This window comes from Neolamprologus brichardi, chromosome 7, assembly GCF_056152115.1.
Source record: "Neolamprologus brichardi isolate AB-2024 chromosome 7, ASM5615211v1, whole genome shotgun sequence".
Classification (NCBI taxonomy): Eukaryota; Metazoa; Chordata; class Actinopteri; order Cichliformes; family Cichlidae; genus Neolamprologus; species Neolamprologus brichardi.
In genome coordinates, this window is record NC_142110.1 from 50,553,794 (window position 1) to 50,578,127 (window position 24,334).

Genomic DNA, 24,334 nt, shown 5'->3' on the forward strand with positions numbered 1-24,334 from the left:
CAACAAACTGAGAAAAACAATTACATCCTAATTATTTCCACTCAGCTGTAAAGTGGGTAAGAGAAACAAATAATGTGGTAAGTGGGTCTGCTTCTGTGTTTGTATCACAGATTTCTAAAGGAATCTTTAAAATGAGACGGGGAACAAGGTAACACGTGCGAGAGCTAAACACGATTAGCGTCCACAGTTTCCTTTCTCACCGAACTCTTGATGTGAAATGAAATTATGTGTCTCCCCAAACGTATTCCTTTATAAAAGCATAATTTAGTGGTTCATGTTTGCACTCTTTGTTTCATCATAAGGATGTCCTTTTGTTTTTTTAGGCCACGAGTGCATATTCAGAAAGAAGCACAATGCATCCATTTGTGCAAATGTTGTGTCTTATCTGTGTTTGCCCCTGCAGCTTGAATTTAAAACAAAAAAATGCAAAATAACAAAATAAGGCAGACAGGGAGAGACGGCATAAACAAAATAAAACTGCAGGGAGGTACAAAGTGCAACTGAAAGCAGGCACGAGGAGTTCTGGCGTCTAATGTGACAGGTTTAAGCTCGCCTGGTCACAAAGTCCAAATGTCTTTTCTGTCCCCACAAGAAACAACAAAACAAGGCCGTGATTATGATCACACACCACAAACTCTAATCAGATTTCATAATCAGCATCCAAAAACTCTGGAACTAAAAAAAATGTTTAGAAAATTAAATTGTAAAAATAAAATAAAATGTAAAAAAAAATGCAGAAAGTTTCCTATCGCACGCTCTCCTTCTGTTCTGCCTAGGAGGTTTTGACATCGACATCAAAGGCTGGGGCGGCGAAGATGTTCACCTCTACAGGAAGTACCTCCACAGCAACCTTCTGGTGGTTCGAGCGCCGTCGCGAGGCTTGTTCCACCTGTGGCACGAGAAGCACTGCGCCGACGAGCTCCCGCCCGACCAGTACCGCATGTGCATGCAGTCCAAGGCCATGAACGAGGCCTCGCACGGCCAGCTGGGGATGCTCTTCTTCAGGCACGAGATTGAAGCTCACCTCCGCAAGCAGAAACTGCAGCAAAACTCGAAAACTAAGAAGACTTGAATGCTGGAGCTGAATTACGGTGGCTCTCTGTGCAATCGGAGCTGGTGAACCCAGCTGATCTGAACTTTATGCTTTAAGCAGTTTGCTGTGAAATGCTCTTGTTTGCTGTCTTGCTGAGAACTATTGAGATGGTTTACTTGGGAAATCTCTCCCTGTCTTGTTGGGTTATGCTGACCTGTAAAAAAAAAAAAAAAAAAAAGTTGTTTTTTTTTGTTCATCTTTTGGTTGGGTCCGTCTAGTTCTCTTTTACCTGCATTTCCAGTCTTTGCACTAGGCTAATGCAGGCTTAAGTCTGTCTTGCCATCTAACTCACACCTAGAAAACAAACACGTGGTTACCAAAATCTAAAGCTTCTCCTTTTAATGACAAGATGTGAGGACTTTAAGGACTCAACATAACAGAAACTGTTTTGGCTGTGCATCTTCACTGTTGAAATGGAGAGTCAGACACTTCCTGCAGCATCCATCTGTACTGTAAGGTGCTTTTCAGCGCTCTCCAGAAGAAAACGTGGAGCCTAAAATTTTGAGCTTTAAGTTGACTGTGAACTGCGTGCCTTCTGTGAATAACTCCTGAACACTGTCTGCTCTGGATGGTCAGTAAAACTTAGTGAACCTTCCTGCAGGTTTTATATAAATTGGGGAACACTGCCACCCAGTGGGCGGGGGTTGAATAACGTGCTTGTGAACAATTAAGGACTTTTATAAAGCCTTAAATGGCCTTGTAGGTTGTTTTTAATATATACATATAAATTATTGTTTATTGATCTTCTTTGTTTTATTAATATTTTTCATTTTTGTAAATGCTACAAGCTTCAGGCAGTGTTTGGTGTAGGCGTTATGTAGGCATATACTGATGGGTTAGAAATGACAGGAAAACCCAACACAAAGTTATGAATCTTAGTAAGTTAATTGACTGCCAGTTGTCAGGTGTCAGGTGTCACACATTGGTCCAAAATATGTGTTTGAGCAGGCTGAGATTTCGAGACTTTGAACCCTCGTGTCCTGTGGACAGGGGGATTGTAATCACATCTGGATAGGCATGTTTCATTAAGCGATTGAAGGTGGTGCACTGGCTTGCAGCAAGATTTCCCTCTAAGTAGGGATGAGTGGACCATTAGCCGTGGGGTTGAAATGCCTGTCACAACATAAAATAACTAAATCCCCTCGCTGTGGGGTTCTAGCATTCAGGCCTGTACCAGTTTTTGATGCCAGACATGAGAATGGGATCAAGGATGACTCATCCGGCCACGGCACTTATTTCCACGTTTCTGACAAATAGTGCTTTAGCGGGTTTGTCCACAAAAAGTTGTGCATTCATTTTGATACAAACCACAGCAGCATCCCTGTCTGTGTAGCTGACGATGGATTGTTATGCTGATGTCGTCAGATCGCTGACACTCTGTCACCTGAGGAAGAGTCGCTCCGTTTACACACATCAAATATGCGCCATCAGTTGTTGTTTTTAAACCTACCCACTGATTTGTTTCCCTACTCGGCTAAATGCAGATGTCACTTTAGTCACTGTTCCCTGTGAAACACCAGCCAGTCGAGCAGTCTCGGCGACCAAAGCTTCCTTTCTTCTTCATGCAAAAGCGAAATCAACTGGACCTGCCCAACATCTTTTAATTTGTAACCCATCTATACATATTTATGCCCACAGTGTGACTAAAGATCACTTCCTTTTTAAATATTTAAATTAAGATAGACGTGAACATGTAGGCTACTTTGTGTTTTCATTTACTTAATTTGCGGTCACATAAATTAATGTGATAAAATGTAAATGTAAATTATTGACGATGACTCAGAAAGTCAGAACGGGACTTTTAATCTTAAGGTTTTTATTCCACGTGACTCAAATGTGAGAAAGATATGAAAACTTGCCAGTGCAATACTAAAGAAGAAATGTGACATTACACGTGTTTGAGTGTAGTCACAGAGATACACAGAGATACCTGACTTGTCTTTTGTGTTTCATTTTACACAAAATCACATTCTTCTGTGTGGAAGTCATTCAGATGATCCTTTTATATTTGATTCTTTTATGTTCAAGATATTTCTTTCACTCCATGTAAATGAGCTAAATAAACATTTGTTTATACTTTATGACTTTGCTTATGTCATATTCTGTAGTTATCAAATCCAGTGTAACTATAAGATGGTTTGCATTACAGAAAATATTCTTTTTTTCTACTTTCAACCGTATTTTGACACGTGTAATAACACAGACATGTTCATCTTTGTTTAGTTCTTTCTTATGTGCTAAGTCTTGATCCAAAATGTCCAGTACAAATACATTTTTAAAAATTAAAAACAAAAATGTTAAACAGAGAATATGTTATTACAGGATAATACCAAATAATGCTATTTATGGTATTTTTTGTTTAGTTTGCTTATTTTCACAATAAATGTCATCTAAGTTTTTACGTTTTTTCTGTTATTTGATCATTTTTCCAGCGTCTGTTTTTCTTTCATTACACTGCTTTTTTTTCTAAATGTTTTATGTCAATAAAGACCATCAAGGCAGAGCCAGTCCTATGTTCTTTAAATGTTAAATAAGGTCCTCTTCGCCATATTGATTAAAGCAGTGTTTCCCAACCAATGTGCAAGATTATCTGGTTTCATCATGCTAGGCCAACAAACCATTCTGGGTTTGTTTGTTTTTTTTAAAAAGGGGGCATTTGCATCACAGAAGAGCCAATGATGGTTCTGATATCTGATATATATGTATATGTATATATTTATATATGTATGTGTGTGTGTATATATATGTATACACACACACACACACACACATACTAGGGTGCAACAATACGTATCGATATTGAACCGTTTGATACAGTGCTTTCGGTTAGATATGCATATGTATCAAACAATACAAAATTTTTAATTTATTTTATCAACTTTTCTTCTGATGATGCTGTCTGTGTTGAGAGCTCAGTGGATCTGCGTTCGACTACTCCGCCTAGGCTGCACTGTCAAGCGCAGATCCACTGAGCGCAGCGCAAGCTAGCAAGACAGAAGCAAAGCTCGTTGCAACATGGCAAATTGAACCTCCCCCACCCTCATTCAGATCTGGCCTTTGGAACTGTTTTGGTCTTCATGTGAAGTATGACACTGAAGGTAAGCACGTCATGGACAAAAGTAAAACAGTATGTTGGATGTGCCACGCAATGCTCAATTACATGGGTGGGAACTAGTGCGTTAGCACAGTTTGCTCGTTAAGGTGTTGATGCTGTCCAGCCCCACGCATGGGGCGATCCTCGGTTGCTCGTTAACGGAGATTTGCCGTGTTGTGGCGTTAATGTCATTTCAGATTAACGCTGACAGCACTAGTGGGAACACAACGAATATGACTGCACATTTACTCCGACATCATCTTAGTGCAAAGACAAGTGGAAGCAGACAAAAACAACAAGCACGCATGCTACAAACTTTACCCGAGTCATTTAGACAGCCGTTAGCACATGATTCTCCTTATGGGGACCTGATATGTTTAATATGCTGCTGAGAGTATTGCCCAGAAGAAGCGTATAGTATAGCTTTTATTTTGGAAAGAGCCATTTCTCTGTAATAAACTCTCTTTTCCAAAGATTTCTCTTTTCTGATTTCTCGATCAGATAGATTTATTATTTTATCCCTTTGTTGTTTCAGCAACATTAAATTTAAAAACTGTAGGTTTGAGTTAAAATATATATTCATAATTTTAATAAATGACAAATTAAAAAAGCATGAACATTTTTTTGAATCGAAATAATATCGAACCTTGACACCAAAGTATCGAACCGAACCGTGAATTTTGTGTATCGTTGCACCCCTAACACATACATATATATACATACATACACTGTGTGGGCACACACAGTACTGCAAAAACATTTGCCCCTGCCTGATTCTTTTTTAAAATATTAACAATTTTAATATTAGAGAACGATAACCTGAGTAAACTGCACTGAAAGAAAAATGAACCTGACTCTTTGTGAAAAAGGAACTGCCCCCTCTTGTTAAATTATTAGTCATCAGTTATGATTAAAGTGGACCCAAATTCCCTCACAGCAATATTAAAGACTAATTGTTACATTGCAGTTCTTCCAGTGACACAGCCAGTTATGTACTGTATGTGTCACTTCCCTATCTCAAACCGCTACAGATTATACACTACTAATTCTTAGTAGTACTGAAACCTAAGTTGTCTATGATGTGTGTACCCATGTGTGAATTGGTTGCAGCGGTTTCAGAGTTACACTGTGGTGTGATCATTTGCAGTGCAGTGGCATACATTATTTGTATTTCTGGTTTGATTAGGGATGTCGATATGTTCTCTCATTTAGATTTATTGTATGCTTTGGTGTCACTTGGTATGCATAAAGACTTGTTTGGTGATTTAAAATTTCTCTCATCTCTGTGGGTTGATTTCGCAATCTGCTCTCAAGTTTAAAAGCGAGACTAAAACATTTTTTGGTGTTATGAATGTGTGAGAATAAATGAAGCACCGTTAGTTGGCAGCCCTGATGTCATGCTTCTCCAAGTACAGCTGTGGCAAATATCAATATATGCAATATTGATAATGGCTCTTTCCTCATGAAAGCTGATTCTGAGCACTACAGGAAGCACTCAGAGGTCGTCATGGAGACATTTATTGTGAAAGCAATCTTTCTATGTACCGTGATTGTCACAGGCAAACATGTTAATACAGTGTGTTAACATGTTTAATTCAGTGATTTCACTTCTTTACAGTGGGGGGAAAGAAGTGAAATCTAAGTCTTTAAGTTATCGGTCCTTTAAGACTACATATCTGTTTATTTCTCGTGCATTAACAAGTAAGCAAAATAGTGATGGCTGTTGAAGTAAACTTTTAAAAATTAGCATATCCTCTTCTTTTTAACTTTCTAACCTCTCTTTAACTTTGTCTCCAAACTGATCAAACTGAGACCAGAAATGTGACTCACTTGGATTTGAGATTTGTTCACTGATGAATATGTGATCGGGAACATCATGAGCGTGTAATACATCAGGTATGCAAACTGAATTTATAAGGTTTTAGGAACTAGAGCTGTTGCAAATGGCTGTGCTGAAGTTAGTGTTTCCTCTTTTAACTTTAACTCCTTCATGGACATTTGACATGCAATGTTTTGTTTAGAGGGTTATATAACCAATGTCAGTCAATTGTTTGTGTTTAAATATCTGCAGATAAATCACGGTGACCACGGGACTGAAAACATTGGAATGTGAATCATTGCTAAAGGAGTGCGCACGTTCAACCACCGGACCCTAGAGGGCGATATTGATACAGCGGTTCAATGAAAAACGTTTATTTATTTGTGAAATTAAAATGCAAACGGCAGTTTCTAAAAGGACAGCACGCATTAAACTTTTGTTTTTGTTAGACATTAGCTATAATTATATACATACAAATTATAAGCCATAGCCTAAAAAAGCCGTTCTCCACATCTTTTAAGATGCAATAAAATATCCAGACAATCAGGCCTAATATTAGTTTAATACACGTATTTAAACGTTCAGGGTCCCCAGAGGCACATCCTCATAATTCTATTAATTTTCTCAGCGGAAAAAAAACGTTAATAATTGCCTTGTAATTGTAAAAAACTTTTTTTTTTCAACAATCTACCGATATTATATGAACGCACCATTTTAAAGCTTCATATTTCCCCCAGCTTCACGCGGGTACGTGAAGGCAGCAGCGGGCCTGGCGTAGTTGCGATCTCCTCGGGTCTTCTCGTGTCCGCCACAGGCTCGTGTTTCATTGGATACACACAGCGACACGCGGGACAGCTGCGAGCCGAGACTCGCTGTTTGTTTTTATCACGAAGCTTTTTTTTTTTTTTTAAAAAATTCAAATCGGCTGTAAATCCATCATGAAGCATATGCGGAGTCATCGGCTGAGCTGCAGTTCACCACCGCCGCCCCCACCCAACTACAACAACATCAACAAACACAGCAGCGAGGCCGGTCTGTGAGCCACACTCGCTTCTTTTGATATGCAGCTGCTCTCCTGTGTCCGGGGTGGTCTTTGTGTTTCTTTGGAGGGCGTCGGCTTTTATTGTGCTTTTTAAACAGCTCGCTGCTGCCTTCCTTTGGCTCTCATTCAATCGGAAGGAGCACAGCAGCAGCTACGTCCTGAGGAGGAGCGTCCCCCTGGTGTTTTATTACGGCAGAAGACCGGGCAGCAGACAGGGACTCAGGAAAGCACAGACAAGAGACAACATGTTCGACATGAGAGGGATTCCCTTTGTCCTACTAGATATAGTCTGTCTAGTTCTGGGTATGTATTTAAACGCCTTTTTCCCGTCCTCGCTTTTATGTACTATGCTGTTAGTCTTTTTGATGTAAGCCGATTTAGGAAGCGGGTATAAACCTGCTGAATGGGTATTTAGCAGCTTTCGTTCACGTGAAGGGAGTGGTGCTGGATTCACTGACGTTGTATTTACAGTGGTGCTACAGTACAGCTGTAATATGTGAGCTTATCTTCAGCAGCTTCTATGCAAACTGACTTTTCAGTTTGTGCTGGCACAGCATGTGCTGATAAATAATTATGACATTAGACGCAGTGTAAAACTAATAATTCATGCGTTGAATATCATATTAATTACACTGTACCAGTAGATTTCTCTCCTGATCTAGTGGTTTGGTACTTGACGCACTGACGTATTCTTTCACTTATGTAAGGGAAAATTTGGAGTCTATATGCTGCTCTATAATCCGTGACTCATTTAAGCCAAACGTAAATTTCCTGACACTTAGTTTAGAATACAGTGCTACCTCTGCTCAGCAAAGTTTCCTGATAAATGTGACTGCACTTTCCCTCCCTCAAAAGGTCTGAAAGCACTGCAGAGCAAATCTGAAACTGTACTGTAGACGTGTTGAATAGCCCCACATGGTGGGTTAGAGACTCATTTCTCAGTTTCTGTTCCCACCAAAGATCTTCTCCAGACAAACACAAACTGGCCATTAAAGTGAAGCAAAGAGATTCTATCATTATAATGAAGAGCACTTTTTAACCACTCCCAACAGGGCTGGGGGGCTGGGGCTGCCTGTCCCCGAGCCTGGTTCTGCTGGAGGTCTCTTCCTGTTAAAAGAAAGTTTTTCCTCCCCACTGTTGCCAAGTGCTTACTCACAGAGTGTCAAATGATTCTTGGGAGTTGCTCTGTATTATTGTAGGGTTTGTTGTTGTGGCTTGGCGCTATACAAATAAAATGTGATTAAATTTAATTCACATCATGTTTCAACAGGTCTTATAGTCGTGTTGATATTTCTCAATTGGCCATCGCAGTAATTGCTATGTCTTAGATTTAAGGTGAGCAAAAAGAAACATGTCAATTAAAGGATGCAGATTTCTTTCTGCTCTACACCTGAACCTGTGTTGCCCTGAGAAGCTGTTTGACTGCCTGCGTGCAGTTCACATTCACCCTTTAATTCAAAGGGGCTATTAAATTACAAGCAGGCATCTTGTGAGAGTCTGTTTCCAGACAGACGGAGGCTGTTAGCAGCAGTCATGCACTGCTGCATGTTGCCAAACAGGCGCATGCATGTTGTACTGTTGGAGTCACAGGAATGTCATCTGGTAAATGTGAGATTAAGATTTTTCTTTTTTTCTTCTTCTCTGCCTATTTGTTTGTGTTTGGCTGCTCGCAGCAGTTGTAAAGTTAGCCGTGAGCTGTCTGGAGTGCGTTTCATTCCCAGCTTTCTGGCATCTCCAGCTGCTCCAGGCCGTCAACTTCAGCTGGTGAGGAGCTGTCCCTCATGTGGGTGAGGACAGCTGCAGAGGAGGCACGCAGAGCGGAGATACCAGGCCGAATGAATGGGCAGTTTATTTGTAGATGATGGCATATCCTGGCGTTGTGCGGCTGTGCGCGCCCGTCCATTTGCAGCCTTGCGCATTACCTTTCACTGATGGACTCATGCTTTCTGCTTAAATGAATCTTGTCTTCTCCGCACCGTACAATGAGCTAAACAGGCTAAACAGCCTGCAGGAATGGCAGCAGCATTACATCAAGACTTTGGACTGTCTAACTAATCAGCCTGTTCTGGTGTCTTTATGGTATTTTATCTTAGCCGAGTCCAAAGCTCCTCTCACATCTGTGTGAGTCAGTCGTCCAGCCACAAACCTCTCAGCGCAGTTTGCTGACAAATTGCCCAAAGAGTGGTTATGTCACTCGTGCCGGAAGATGTTTTCATCTTTAAATTGTAATGTTGCAGAGTATAAACCAGTATTTCTTGTGTAACCTGATGTAGTTCCTACTTACTATTAGGACAGGTACTGCATTTCATTACAAGGTAGCGCAGCTGTTTTAGATGTTCAGTCTTTTTCACCAAATAATCACCAGTCTGAAGTAGTCCTGAACTAATGCCACACATTGTTCTTATTGTTCTTGTTCTTCAACATTATTAATAAAAAATAAAATAAAGCAAACAGCTTTTTATGATATATTGATTTTGGTCTTTTCATCAAATTTAATGACACAAGTAATACATAATAAGGTTTGTGCCGTTTGACACCTTCGTTCTGTATGATACGTTGTATGTTTTTTTTAACGTGTGAATTTTTTGCTGTGGTAATTCCTCCCGGTCTCTCCTTCCACAGGAGGTCTGCCTCTGGCAGCCTATAACCTGGGTAAGATCCGTCCCTACCAAAGGGGCTTTTTCTGTACAGACGACAGCATCAAGTACCCTTTCCACAGCAGTACAATCACCTCCACGGTGCTCTACACTGTGGGCTTCGCCCTGCCCATTAGCTGTGTAAGTAGGAGTCGCTTAAAGCAGGCTCAACATAAATACACGACCCGCCTCACAGCCAATACAGTGGGGCAAAAAAGTATTTAGTCAGCCACCGATTGTGCAAGTTCCCCCACTTAAAATGATGACAGAGGTCAGTAATTTGCACCAGAGGTACACTTCAACTGTGAGAGACAGAATGTGAAAAAAAAATCCATGAATTCACATGGTAGGATTTGTAAAGAATTTATTCGTAAATCAGGGTGGAAAATAAGTATTTGGTCACCTCAAACAAGGAAAATCCCTGGCTCTCACAGACCTGTAACGTCTTCTGTAAGAAGCTTTTCTGTCCCCCACTCGTTACCTGTATGAATGGCACCTGTTTGACCTCATCATCTGTATAAAAGACACCTGTCCACAGCCTCAACCAGTCAGACTCCAAACTCCGCCATGGCCAAGACCAAAGAGCTTTCGAAGGACACCAGGAAAAGAATTGTAGACCTGCACCAGACTGGGAAGAGTGAATCTACAATAGGCAAGCAGCTTGGTGTGAAAAAATCAACTGTGGGAGCAATCATCAGAAAATGGAAGACATACAAGACCACTGATAATCTCCCTCGATCTGGGGCTCCACGCAAGATCTCGTCCCGTGGGGTCAAAATGATCATGAGAACGGTGAGCAAAGATCCCAGAACCACACGGGGGGACCTGGTGAATGACCTGCAGAGAGCTGGGACCAAAGTAACAAAGGTCACCATCAGTAACACACTACAACGGCAGGGAATCAAATCCCGCAGTGCCAGACGTGTTCCGCTGCTGAAGCCAGTGCATGTCCAGGCCCGTCTGAAGTTTGCCAGAGAGCACATGGATGATACAGCAGAGGATTGGGAGAATGTCATGTGGTCAGGTGAAACCAAAGTAGAACTTTTTGGTATAAACTCAACTCGTCGTGTTTGGAGGAAGAAGAATACTGAGTTGCATCCCAAGAACACCATACCTACTGTGAAGCATGGGGGTGGAAACATCATGCTATGGGGCTGTTTTTCTGCCAAGGGGACAGGACGACTGATCCGTGTTAAGGACAGAATGAATGGGGCCAAGTATCGTGAGATTTTGAGCCAAAACCTCCTTCCATCAGTGAGAACTTTGAAGATGAAACGAGGCTGGGTCTTCCAACATGACAATGATCCAAAACACACCGCCCGGGCAACAAAGGAGTGGCTCCATAAGAAGCATTTGAAAGTCCTGGAGTGGCCTAGCCAGTCTCCAGACCTCAACCCCATAGAAAATCTGTGGCGGGAGTTGAAAGTCCGTGTTGCTCGGCGACAGCCCCAAAACATCACTGCTCTTGAGAAGATCTGCATGGAGGAATGGGCCAAAATACCAGCTACTGTGTGTGCAAACCTGGTAAAGACCTATAGTAAACGTTTGACCTCTGTTATTGCCAACAAAGGTTATGTTACAAAGTATTGAGTTGTATTTTTGTTATTGACCAAATACTTATTTTCCACCCTGATTTACGAATAAATTCTTTACAAATCCTACCATGTGAATTCATGGATTTTTTTTTCACATTCTGTCTCTCACAGTTGAAGTGTACCTCTGGTGCAAATTACTGACCTCTGTCATCATTTTAAGTGGGGGAACTTGCACAATCGGTGGCTGACTAAATACTTTTTTGCCCCACTGTATATTGACTTGCCAACAAGCACGTGTTCCGTTCTGAGCCGGTTCCTGTGGTGTGACGCATAAGCGGCGGTTTTAGTGCCCCACTTGCATGGAAAGCAGTCTTTACTGTTGTTATCAGCTTTGACAAGTCAAAATATCCACTGTGAGGCGGTCTGTGGGGACTGAGAGAACAGCACATCAAAGAATAAACACCCAGAGTCGAATGGAGGACAGCAGTGACACTGCTGATTGTTACTGAGACTCTGAATATGTGTCGGCTGCTTTTACTGGAGGTGTATTAAAAAGAGTTAAAGGTGAAGGAGGATGTCCACTTTACAACTACTGCAGAACAATTAATAATAGTTTATTTTATTGTCATTGTCAAGCACTACAGATGGATTTGTAGGGGAAAAAAACCCTGTAATTCACTTGTTTGGTTTCCTGACGCAGTCAAAGAGCTCTAAATCACATTTAGTCCAGCAAAGCACACAATCGACTATTTCCAGATATTTAATTGTGGATAATGACTGAGGCCAGGCCTTTTGGAGGGGTGTGGGGGGTTGGTTTTATGTAAACATCAGAGAGAACTTTATGTCTCTGTTATTAATCTGTGCAACAGACATTCAGGCTGCGTCCTCTGTTCCTTAAAATAGCTGGAATGCTCTTCTGGAACAGAGCGGTTGTTTCTGGAGAATGACGGGAAGAGCAGGAAGAGTGTCTGCTTTCTGCTGCTTTTGTAGCATCAGTGATTCATCCCTCTCTTTTTTCCCCCTCAATGTCTAATAACTGCTGTTCAGCGTTATTACGATTGACTCCATTGTTCCCTGTCTAACAATGTGAGGTTTGGGAGGATACGTGGGGATATGGAACAGGACCACTGAGGAAGTTTTTTTTCTTTTTAGGAAAGAGGAAAGTGTGTTGATAACAAAGAGACCGAATCAGCCTAGAAACACGATCGCCGCTGTTCCCAGCGCAGGAGATGCACCTGCTCAGCTCTAATCTTTTTTAGGATAGACTTTTCTTCATTAACAGAAACACTAACCACAGTTTCACCATCTGTCGCTCTAACACTTTAACTATTAATGATGTTCCTGAAAGCCGGACTTCAGAGGAGCGTGGGTTTTTCCTCGACGCCCTCTCACGTGGCTGCTGGCTCCTGCTTTGCGTGGTGGAGAGATCTCTGTCCCGCTGACATCTTGTAACCTGTATTTGTTTCTCTGTCTCATTGCTTCTCTGGTAGCTGGACTCCCATTTGCAATTCTCACTCTGCGACACAGTCCTTTCCACCGGGGCTTTTTCTGTAACGATGATTCAATCAAGTACCCCTATAAAGACGACACCATTTCCTATCAGTTGTTAGGAGGTGTCATGATTCCCGTCACGGTACTCACTGTAAGTGCACCAGTTTTTGTTTTCTGTTCACTTCTGTACATCTTTTATTTTTTACTCTTCTTCAGTTTGGAGTTTTGCTGACTGCTTTCATCCACTTCTTTTTTCTTCTTATACTCGTGACCCTGCTTAATGGAACTGCATGGTTCTAATCCTCAATGCATGATTTGTTTTGCTTTTTAAAAAACCCTTTAACCCCACTCTACTAATGTGCTAGCAGTTTGATTTGTTCAAATCACTTTTTGAATGTTCTACATTTAATGAGGAAACAGAAAAGAGGTAGAGGTTTGTTTATTTTACCTGACCTAATCTTCCGCCTCAGGCTTTAAAATTGAGCGGATGTGTAACCTACAGATGTGAAGGTCTACGCAAACCTTCTAGTGGTGATGGAGGTCAGGTTTTATCGTTTTAAGTAATGACACGGCTATTTAGAGTTGTTAAACCTACACTATTTTTAACTGTAAGTCGAGATAAAGCAGCTCTTCTGCTGTAAAGTAATAATGAAGAAGCAGTGTGTTTGTTTAAGCCTTTGAGGCCTGTTGCCTGTTCATAGCGTTGCAGAAACATGATAACGTGCGCATAAGCCTCAGGTTTTATTTAAAGTTTCAGATGAACTGAAAGAGAGAGGCTTACTGTGTTAAGTGGACATCCTCCTGTGACCTCAGCAGCTCTTGCAGAGCCCTTCTGATTACCGTCAAATGAGCATTTATGTATTTCGAAAGCAGCATTATGAGAAGGATTTTCTTCGTTGTAAATGATTAGATCAGAAGATCAAAAAAAACCCAAATTTGTCAGACATTTTTTTTCATTATTTAATGTCATAATCTTAGCAGAAAAACTGGAAATGAAGAAATAGCACATATTTAAAGTTGGCTCCGCTCTGGTTCTGTTGGAGGTTTCTTCCTGTTAAAAGGGAGTTTTTCCTTCCCACTGTTCAAAGGACTCATCATAGATGAGTCTTCAAAAACAAAATCAAAACAATGATCCTGGGATTTTGCCTCTGACGTTCATTTATCTGCATCTTCTTTTTAAATGTGTCACCCTGTCATTCTGTATAAAGATGTAACTCTGTGTCCTCCCGCCCCTCGTTGCAGATGATTGTTGGCGAGTGTCTTTTAGTTCATCTAAACCGCATCAAGTCCAAGTCGTCTTTCGGCAGCTACGTTGCCTGCATTTACAAAGCCATCGGCACCTTCGTTTTCGGTGCCGCCATGAGCCAGTCTCTGACGGACATCGCCAAGTATTCGATCGGCCGGCTTAGGCCGCACTTCCTGGATTTGTGCAGACCCGACTGGAAACTGATCAACTGCTCGGCAGGGACTTACATCGAAAACTTCACCTGCACTGGAGACGCGAAGCAGGTCAACGAGGCCCGGTATGTATGACCCAGCACCAGGAAAGCAGAGCTCGAAGCAGGATTGTCAGTTTGAGTAAAAATGATGTCTAGGCTAGCTTCTCAAGTGTGATGATTCAGTGCTTTATGTTGTATAATCTCCAGCTGGCCTTTTATTGGAAAAAAGCAAACCATTTAAACAGATCACCATGGACTGTGATTCATCTTTTTATTCTGATGTTTAGATTTGAAACTAGCGGTTGCAGCCCGAGTTCAAATAAGAATGATTTTTTGATTTTAGATGTTGAAACGAACACCTCTTTTCCAACTTTATGCACACCAGCTTTGTTTGTTTTGGGGTTTTCTTCTTGTTGAGCTGATTATTGGAAAAATCCTCAGGCCATTGTTTTGTAACATGTTCACAGCGTAAGCACAAAGGGCAGAGGTGAAGCACGTCACTGAATAACCATTTTAAAGTTGTGCTTCTGACTTTCAGCTTGTGCTCAGCATCACTTGCATCTATTACTGAAGCGTAAATGAGAACAAGCACATCAAACCTAGCAACGTCACGCCAATGGGAGAAATATGTAGGTTCCAGTTATACGTGTAAGACTGAGTTGAGATGGCCCCTTTTGATATTATAAATAAGGTAGATTCTCAGCACTTACTCAGCACCATATCCTGCTGTAGATAGTGGTTCAGCAGCCACAACCATGAGCTGTATTTGTAAGTACACAATTCTGCGTTTTTTCTGACATACTTTAAGTCTCAGGTATTAAGTGTTTGATTACTTTTGCACAGTTAGAACAAAGCAAAGTGCTGTACCGTGAAGCTGGATTTGCTGTTAGCAAACCTCAGGTTTCTTAGTTTTCAGCGTCGGGACAGTTCACTCCCCATCAGAGGACATCACCGTAGTAACTTAAACACCAAACCTTCCCCAGAACCAGGCTGAACCAAACTGCTGCAATCTGCTGGGGTTGATGGGAGGCAGACAGGACATAAAGACACGCTGTGGAAGAGAGCCAGAGATTAATAATAACTAATGATCTATAAGCACACAGTAATTCATTTTTAGATTCACACAGCCTAAATGTATTTGTCCTTCCTGGCTGAGGCTGCAGCAGGATTATACTTCTGAAGTCTTATTTGTTCTTTATAATGTTCTTGTAAGAAATATCCAGCTTTACTCCCATCCATTGTCCATTGTTTACCGTCACCGGCGGCGTTAGCACCACCGCTCATACCGAGACCCAGAAAAGCCGGGTCAGTTAATTCAGTTGAGAACCACATGACCGCTTGATTTGATTTTGGTCGTTAGGGAAGGGAAACAAACCTTGTTTATGTTGCTCTCCTTCATAGTACAGTCGTCATTAATGATCTTCTGGCATAGATAAAGATCATTTTAAAAAAAAAACTGCTGGGAAGTGTTTAGATGTGGTAAATGGGTGACATCTGTAATGTGCGCAGCTGCAGCGCGAGCCACTTTGAGTAATATCACAGGAATGTAAAGCGTATTTTGATTTAAGGTCTCTGTCTCTTATCGGCTCAGAGCAGGAGGAAGAGTATTGGGAGGAGAGGATTTCCTCTTCTCAGTCTGACGGAGGCCCCAGCCACAGAGGAATACAGAGTGTTACGTGTTTATTATGGGCTGTGAGGAGGTTTTACGTTACATTTGATTCTCCCCTTCTTTATCTGTTTAAAGCGAGACGGGGAAACGTTTTGCTCGAGCTGCGGCCCTTGAGCGTAAAGGGCCCACCTACCCTTTACCGCTCTGGGGTATCTGCTGTACGTTTATCAGGGCGTGGTGCACAATCATTGCTTCCTGGAGCACCATTATTACTCAGCAGTCTGCTTTTTTTTTTTAAATAAAAAGCTGCTCCCTGTCTTTGTTGGCATCTGCTGGACTCTAATGCATCTAATAACTGCAACAGGAGAGGAGAGAGGGGGCTGAGATAGACTGCCCAGCATCATCTTACAGTAATATGACCCCTCTGTGTCTAAGGTTTACTGCCCAGCAAAGACACAGCTCACTGTCGAGGATTGAGTTCGTTTCCATGGATGTGAAATCACAAATATTGATTTGTAAGGTGGCAATCATGAATTTTTCATCCTGTGATCCCACACAGGGTGCCACAGTCCTAATCTGATGCCACTGTTGGGGATTTATGGAGGTCGGCATTGTTATTGTTTACTCTGCTGGGTGTAACCAACAGTCACTGCTGGGGAGTTGATTTATAGATTAGCTTAATTGTTAATGATAATGAAGGATTTCAGCTTTGCCATTTTGAGGGATTTCCTGTAGAGCTTTTAAAGAAAATAAGTGTCATGTTAGCAGCTCTGTGGGCCTAAAGTGTGCTTTTAGGTCAAAGGATAATTCTGGCTTTTTATTACAACCTAGTATATTTCTCGTTTATTACAGCTCCTGGGGCTCATGCTAACCTGGCTCTCTAGGGTTAGGGGAAATAAGATGTTGAATTTAAAGCAGAGTATTGCAAGTATTGGTTTATAGAGATCCTTAACGCAGTAGCTGATTTTTTTTTTTTTCAAATTCCTCCACATAATCCACTGATTTTCAACAAGCAGCAGGTTGTTCTGCGCTGCAGTCCAGGCCCTAAATCTGATCAGTAAAAGCCTCCTGACTGGGAAAATTGTGCCACAGTATCCACAGTGTGTGCACATGGCTGCTGATGTGGTGTTTCAAACGAGAGCTAACTAAAGCCGGGGACTCTCCAGTCAGCTCAGACCGCTGTGTTAATAAAAACATGTCCTTACTCGGGTGTTGAACTATGCTTTTGTCTCTCTGTTGCAGGCTCTCGTTCTACTCCGGCCACTCATCTTTTTCCATGTACTGCATGCTCTTCCTCGCTGTAAGTATCTCAGCCAGCTGCATGTTGATCTGTAATCCCATCCATCAATGTTTGACTTGACCAGTGTGGCGGCTGAGGAAGCAAGGTTATTATAGTTGACTGAAAACTAAACTTCGATGTCAGACTCCTTGAAAAAGTAACTAAAATGAATTAAAACAAAGAGAAAGTTTTAGTATCGGTTTGAACTATCCATCCATTCTTATATGCTTATCCAATCCAATCGGGGTGAGTTGGGGGGATTTTCTTATAGTTGAAAATCTATAATTAAAATTATAACTTTAACTAATTATAATCTTAATTAAATTCAAAGTTTTTTATAGCGCTAAATTACAACTTCAGTGCAATTTATATCGTAAGATAAAGACCCTACAGTAATCCGGAGAAGCCCCAACAGTCAGATGACTCCCAGTGAGCAAGCAGGAAGAAAACTCCAGCAAAACTAGGCTCAGGCTTAGAGAGGAGCCATCATCAGCCCGGTTGGAGGTGAGGGTAGGGAGAGAAAAAAAAACAACCAAACTAGTTAGTTTACTTTTTATTGTTTGAAAATGTTTAGTATTTTTAAACAATAAAAACTGAAGTTACTTAAGCAAACCTGCTCTGGAAGCAGAAATAAAAGGGATTAGATGTTACTTGGAGTTTTGTCCCCCACAGAGTGCAGGAACTTTCCCTTTATTTCCCAGCAAAGCTCCACTTTCTACATCTTCCACCTGTTAATGTACAGCTACGCCCGTCAGTCGTTGAAAACAAGGAAACTCTCCTTCAGATGGTCTAATGGACACAAAGGCACAACTTTTCACCTCTCCGCTACGCTGACGAGTCCATAACTGTAGCCACCATCCTGGTAGTTTAGACAAAATTATGCAAATGCTGCACCAAGGCTGTTTATGATAAGCTGAGTGTCTGCTGGCTGTTGTTTCATGGCGTCACGAAGCAGACATCATTATGTTCCAAATGATTACTTACAGTTCTTTAAGATTACATCTGTGCACATTCAACCTCGCGCCCGTTATCAGCAGCACTTCTGTGTGTTGTTCTGAGGAGATTTTACTGCCCGGCTCCGATGGACTTTGCGGTCTGCTGACTCATTCAACAGCAGCAGATATAAATAGACACAGGGACAAAGTCTTGGCACCGATAAAGCGCTCACACACACCCTCCGGCAAAGAGGAAGTCTGAAGTATGGAAAAGCGCTGCCATTTAAATGACATTTGAGACAAAACATAAATCTTTGCAAAGCCATGGAGGTTGTCTGTCCTTGGGGCCACACCCTGTTTTAAACATAAACAAATGAACTCACTGGACACTGTTCCTGAGGCAAACAGAGGTATAGAGACATTTATCAGCTTAGATCATCGATCAATTGCAGATAAACAGCCTGCATTGAACAAATTCCTTCTATCAGTAAAATTCTGAGACCAGCAGGGTTTTTTCACATCCTTTCCCTTCGTGAACGTCCAGCCTTGTGTTTCTCAGCTCTACCTGCAGGCTCGGCTCCAGGCCGACTGGGCGCGGCTGTTGAGACCGACCATCCAGTTTTTCCTGATTGCCGCCTCTGTGTACACCGGACTGTCGAGAGTGTCTGATTACAAGCATCACTGGAGCGACGTTCTCACCGGACTCATACAGGGCGCGCTCATGGCTCTGCTCGTGGTAAGTCCTGCACTGATCTTAGTTCAGCCCGCAGGGGTTTTTATACATCACCCCCTTCTGGCAGTCAAGGTAAGTACTCAAACGCTGTGTGTAGATGTAACTGTTCAAACCTCAGTAGCACTTATTTTTAATTATTTTATTCATTTATTTTTGGTCTATTACAGGTCTTCTTCGTGTCAGACTTTTTCAAGCCACAAATGGAGTCCCGTAAAGAGGCAGACATCCCACACACGACTCTGCAGGAGACGCCGACAAATGGAAACCACTTTGAAAGCCCTAACTAAGCTAAGTGAGCAGTGGAGGCGACCTCTGCTCTGTCCAAACGCACTCCCGGGATCCCAGCTCTCTACCTACCATCTCGCGCCAATTATCTCTGATACCCTGCATGGATTTACAACGTGAAGTACTTGATTGTGCATTAAGTGCGCCGGTGGACAAAACACATCCTAGAAAACCCACACTGGCCTGTTCAATTTCAAGACAGTTTGCTGTCTTGTCCACCACTTCTCCTCGTGGCTGGAGAGAGCTGAGACAACCTGTACAACCCTTGTAGTTAAGCTGACTGAAGCAGATGTAGGTTAGGGGCTAGAGGTTCTGAGAGGATGGAACTCTTTTTTTTTTTTTTTTAGCATGTATGAATCTACTGAACCAATGGAAAGACTTGCCTGCATGCACCCACTAAAGGGTCTGACCACTGCTGGGAGGGGTGGGGAGGTTGGAAACCTGTGAATGTATCTCTGCTTAGTGCTTTTCCTGACCTGGAGTCAGTGTGCTGGATGATCTGCTTTAGGGTCAGCTTGGTCTCCATCCTTCTGACCATGCTGCCTCAGGTTCATTGTTAATTAAAGGGCTGACGGCAAAGCCGATCCTAGACCAGAGGCTGCCGACACAGCTGCCGACTCCAGGTCAGCGCCGTCTTCCTCTCCAGCTATCTAACCTGATGTTCAAATCAGGAAGTTTGATTTGTATCACGATTGGTTAGAGTGCTGCAGAGTTCAAGTCATGTGTTGCCTTTGCTGGACTGCTGCTGCTATTACAGCTTCCTGTGTAACTAATGTAAACATAAATAAATGGACAGTGTGCTTTTTATATAATCTGTAAGTAAACAAATCACCATACAGTCATTTATTGAAATATGTCAAATATGTACATCACGCTCCCTCATCTAAAGAAACAAGGAAAAATAAAGCTGTTTATTATATCATTTTCCTGCATACAGGGTTTTTATCTTTAGTACTCGATGAGGTGCTGTGGGTAGAGACCGGCAGGAGGCTTTTGATCTTTGTTATTCCTGCAGGAAAAGAAGTTAAAGAATGACTTTTTGAACATGTTTTACAATATTGACAACTTTTCCTGAACAGATGCATAATCTGAAAGCTTAGTTTATTGGTCAATCAACATGCATCCCCCCAAAAAAAACAAAGGAAAAGAATTACAAATACATAATATAATATAACAATCAAATATCTTTATTTAGAAGTGCCTAAAATTTATTGAGCAGCAGTACATCTAACAAACTGACAATTGTGAAAAGGCTCTGCTGTTTAGGGATTTAACACAGACTACATTTTAAGAGAAACTAATAAATATCTGGTGATAAATGAACCATGGATGTTCCTTACCTTCAGCAAACATCTCTGTGTTGCCAGTAGCTTTAGATCCAGTATGAAGTTTCTGCACTCTGATGATTTCAGGTGCCATCTGCTGCCGATGTTTTAACAAATCTGTAGTCAACATGACGTTTACCATTAGGGTTTTACAGCACTTCATGTTTCCATTTGCTGACAGGCTTTATGGACATGCAGATTTCCCTTTCTAGTTAGGAGCATAGCACTTGCCTGCATGGCTTAAACTACTACCAATCAGATCTGATCTGGTATTACTGCCTCTGATTGGCCAGCCGGCATGCCTGACCTGAACCCCGTTGAATATTGTCAACAACTACCTAACAGCCCCAAACTCAATAAATCTCAGTTACAAGTGTGGCTCCAGGGTGGTAGAAAAAGCTTTCATATCCTTATTTAAGGATGTTCAGGAGAAGCTTCTGTTAAAGGTGGTTTTAACTACTATATACGCTTTTGGGTTTAAGTCATGTGGTCTCATCGTTTGGTTGGACCCCTTTCAGATGTTCACAAAATAAGCTTATGGGGCTGTAAGAAGATTTAACGTGGAGAGCGGAGTATAAAATACATTGTTAAATTTTCTTTTCTCATCTCTTCTTCAAGAAAACAACATTCAGAGCAGCTGTTTCAGCTGGATTTTCTCCAAATACCAAATGGTGTAGAAACACACAGCCAATCGGGCTGGGAAGCTATCATCTCCAGCTGAACTAGCAGCAGGTGGTCTTTAGTGACAGATGACAGCCCTGTATACACCAAACACACATATGCACACACACACCTTTATGTCCACAAATAAAGGACTAAGAAGTGAGAGGAGTAACAAAAGTCCTGCTGAAAGAGAAAAAAAGGTCAAAACACTAACAGAAGACACTAAATCCTCACCAGTAGCTCCAAAACACACCACTGAACTCAACACAGTCAAACCACAAAGCACCAAAGATCATCACTCTGAGGCTGCTCCACACCGAGACTCCAGTTCCTTCATTATTCAGTATTAACAGTTCAGAGAAGCCAGTGCTGTTTGAGTGGAACTGGTTTGCTGACAAAAGTTAGTGGATCAAGACCATCATCAGAGCCTTCCATCAGATAAATATGTCCTAAGACCATTTGTTAGGCTGAACCCACATAAAAAAAATCCACCCACCTGAAGATGCCAAGAATGCAAAAGAAGCTCTAATGTGCAGGAATAGGAATAAAGTTGTTTATGTCAATGTTCAGGGAAGGATGAATATTTGTACGCTGAGTCAAGGAATGACTGTTTGTGTTCGTTTGTCCCCATGTTTTCCTGGAAGACAAAGCAGGACAGCGAGGCGGTGGCTTGGTCAGCTGTCAGATCATTTAATTGTCAGAAACTGTTGGACATCATCTCAGTCAGCAGGAACTCATCAGGACTGGAAACATTTACTTTTATCTTCTTTTTTTTATCAAACATGAGCTTTTAAAAAACAGGATCTCAGAGGAGGTGTGACATGTGAGCTGCAGCAGACGTCTCCTTAATCTAAATTACAGTTCTCTGACGGCATCGTGACTCAGGCGATGCTCAGCATTTCACCATGTGAGGGTCCAGTTTCATTGTCTCATCAGTAATAAATGAAAACAGGGCTGCAGCAGAAGTGAAAAAGATGCCAGCATTGATGTGAACCCTCTCTTGTAAAGCCTCTTGTGACAGTTTGATTATAGCACTACTGCTACTACTCAAACTACAGATTTGTAGCATGAAAATAAAGGCCAAAAGCATCTTTTAACAGATTGTGAGATGCTTTAAAAAAAAAAAATGGGGATTGAACCACCAACCTTCTGCTCTACCTCCTGAGCCCAACTCGATTTCTGTTTAGAAGCTGCTCCACCCAGCAGTTTGCCATCCACACTGTGGGGTGTGAAATTAGTGTTTATGCCAAGCAACCTTTCTCATTTTTAACTTGTTGGACTTCTTTCGGGGTTCCTTACAAAGCTGTGCGATAAGTACCAGCTGTCTTGCACATGAGATCATTTCAAACACCACTTTAGCTGTCAGAGTGATGGAGAGGAATGTGAATGAAAACTGCGTGCTTATCTAGCACCAACAGTTTCATTTATCTGCTAAAAACCTCTAACCCTCATCGTTACGACACAAAGATTTCACCAGTGCAGCTGAAATCCAAGCAAGAAACTCTTAAATCTCAAGCTCAGCTTGTCTGTGCTGGTGGCCGCGTTTGTGTTGGTAAAGAAAAGAGATGACGCATGCACACTTAAACTGTAAAGTTAGGACTTTCTTATACTTGTCCTTTCAATATCTGAAAGAAAACGTTTAAATGAGCCTTTACATCATAGATTTTCACTATGAGCACTACTCAGCTCTGTCACCAACATCATTTGCCATGTTTTCCCTTTTAGAAATAAAAAAATAAAACAGGATTCCCAAGTGTGAGATCTAAACTTGTTTGGTAAACTTATTTTTTTATTATTATTATTGATGTTTCCTATTTAAATTATAAACTGTCTTGGTCTCTTTTGATTGGCGGCCCAATCAAAGTGATGTTTATTTACCAGGATGTGCTCCATTCTGTTTTGGAGTCAGTGGGAGAAACGTTTCATCACTCATCCAAGTGACTTCTTCAGTCTCAGCTGACTGCAGGTTTACCCAACCTTATAAACAGTACATTTGCATAATGAGTGAAACCAGCCCACTGAAGGAACAATGGGCTGGGAGGTCAGTTCCTTCATCATAATTGTGCAAATTCTCATGACCATTGATCAACAACCACTGATCAATGGCCATGAGTACCATTCACAGAGAGTTGGGGAATGGCTGCAATCACAGCATTGTAAGATGGTGACAGATGTACCCTTAGGCCCCCTCCTCGATTCAGAGATGGTCTTTCCCTTTTCACGTAAATGGCCTCCTTGACTCCGCGCTCACACCAGCGTTCCTCCCTGTCCAGGATGTGTACATCCTCATCATTGAAAGAGTGTGAGTGTAGGTGTAAATAGACTGCAGAGTCCTGGCCTGACGAGATAGCTCTTCTGTGTTGTGCCATCCGCTTTGCCAGAGGTTGTTTGGTTTCCCCGATGTATAAATCCTGGCAATCCTCCTGGCACTTAACAGCGTACACTATGTTACTCTGTTTGTGTCGGGGACCCGATTCTTGGGGTGGACCAATTTTTGGCACAACGTGTTTTGGGGTTTAAAACACACACAAAGACCTGGTGTTTAGAAAAAATGCATCTCAGCTGCTCCGATACTCCTGACACGTACGGGATCACTACAGGTTTTTGCTTGGGCAGCGGTCCTTCTCTCCTGGATTGGCTGGAGCTTTCTTTTGGTGCCTTCCCAGCTTTGACAAAAGTCCAGCTGGGATGACCACATTTACTCAGGGCCTTCTTGATGTGAGGTTCTGCTGTGTCTGTGGGGATGGTGTTTGCTCTGTGTTGTAGCGTCCTGATGACACCCAATTTATGCTCAAGTGGATGATGAGAGTCAAACCTTAAATACTGATCCGTATGTGTAGGTTTACGGTACACATCAGCTTTTAGATGTCCCCCATTCCTGATGGAAATCTCACAGTCTAAGAAGGCTAACCTGCCACTTTTCATAACCTCCCTGGTGAATTTGATGTGTCGGTCCATCGAGTTAATGTGATCCGTGAATTGCGATACGTCCTGAGATTTGATTTTCACACGTGTGTCATCCACATATCTGAACCAATGGCTTGGTGGTGTTCCAGGGTAGGATAACAAAGCCCTCTTTTCCACTTCTTCCATGTACAAATTGGCCACGATGGGTGAAACTGGGGAAACCTGCAGTGAGCTGAGACTGAAGAAGTCACTTGGATGAGTGACGAAACGTTTCTCCCACTGATGAACAGTCAACTTTTGGATATTTACGTTATACTTTCCCACATTACTTCTGAATGGGAACCCATTTAAAATAACAAAGACACGAAATGCAACACTTCCCATACCAGGAGTTGAACCCAGGCCGCCTGGGTGAAAACCAGGAATCCTGACCACTAGACCATATGGGA

At 41.9% G+C, this 24,334-nt stretch overlaps 2 protein-coding genes and 1 non-coding gene across 4 annotated transcripts in view; 2 read left to right on the top strand and 1 right to left on the bottom strand.

Moving 5' to 3' along the window:
- Positions 1-3,658, top strand: part of csgalnact1a (chondroitin sulfate N-acetylgalactosaminyltransferase 1a) — a 36,569-nt gene extending 32,911 nt beyond the window's left edge. Inside the window, exon 8 of the mRNA XM_006789105.3 lies at positions 777-3,658. Coding sequence (XP_006789168.2) covers positions 777-1,072 — 296 coding nt within the window. The 3' untranslated portion in view covers positions 1,073-3,658. The remainder of the gene's footprint in view (positions 1-776) is intronic.
- Positions 3,659-6,749: 3,091 nt separating this feature from the next.
- plpp1a (phospholipid phosphatase 1a) lies at positions 6,750-19,912 on the top strand. Of its 2 annotated transcripts, none has more exons than XM_006789107.3 (6): positions 6,750-7,351; positions 12,710-12,861; positions 13,953-14,233; positions 17,001-17,058; positions 18,532-18,708; positions 18,873-19,912. In XM_006789107.3, exons 1-6 carry the CDS (start codon positions 7,294-7,296, stop codon positions 18,990-18,992), a joined length of 846 nt encoding a protein of 281 aa, XP_006789170.1. In that variant the 5' UTR covers positions 6,750-7,293; the 3' UTR covers positions 18,993-19,912. The 2 variants fall into 2 exon arrangements, with proteins under 2 accessions (XP_006789170.1, XP_006789169.1); XM_006789106.3 differs by lacking the exon at positions 12,710-12,861 and adding an exon at positions 9,671-9,825 and having other exon boundaries at positions 6,752-7,351.
- A 4,350-nt stretch (positions 19,913-24,262) lies between these two features.
- trnae-uuc (transfer RNA glutamic acid (anticodon UUC)) lies at positions 24,263-24,334 on the bottom strand. The gene has a single exon. It is a non-coding gene; the product is annotated as a tRNA-Glu (tRNA).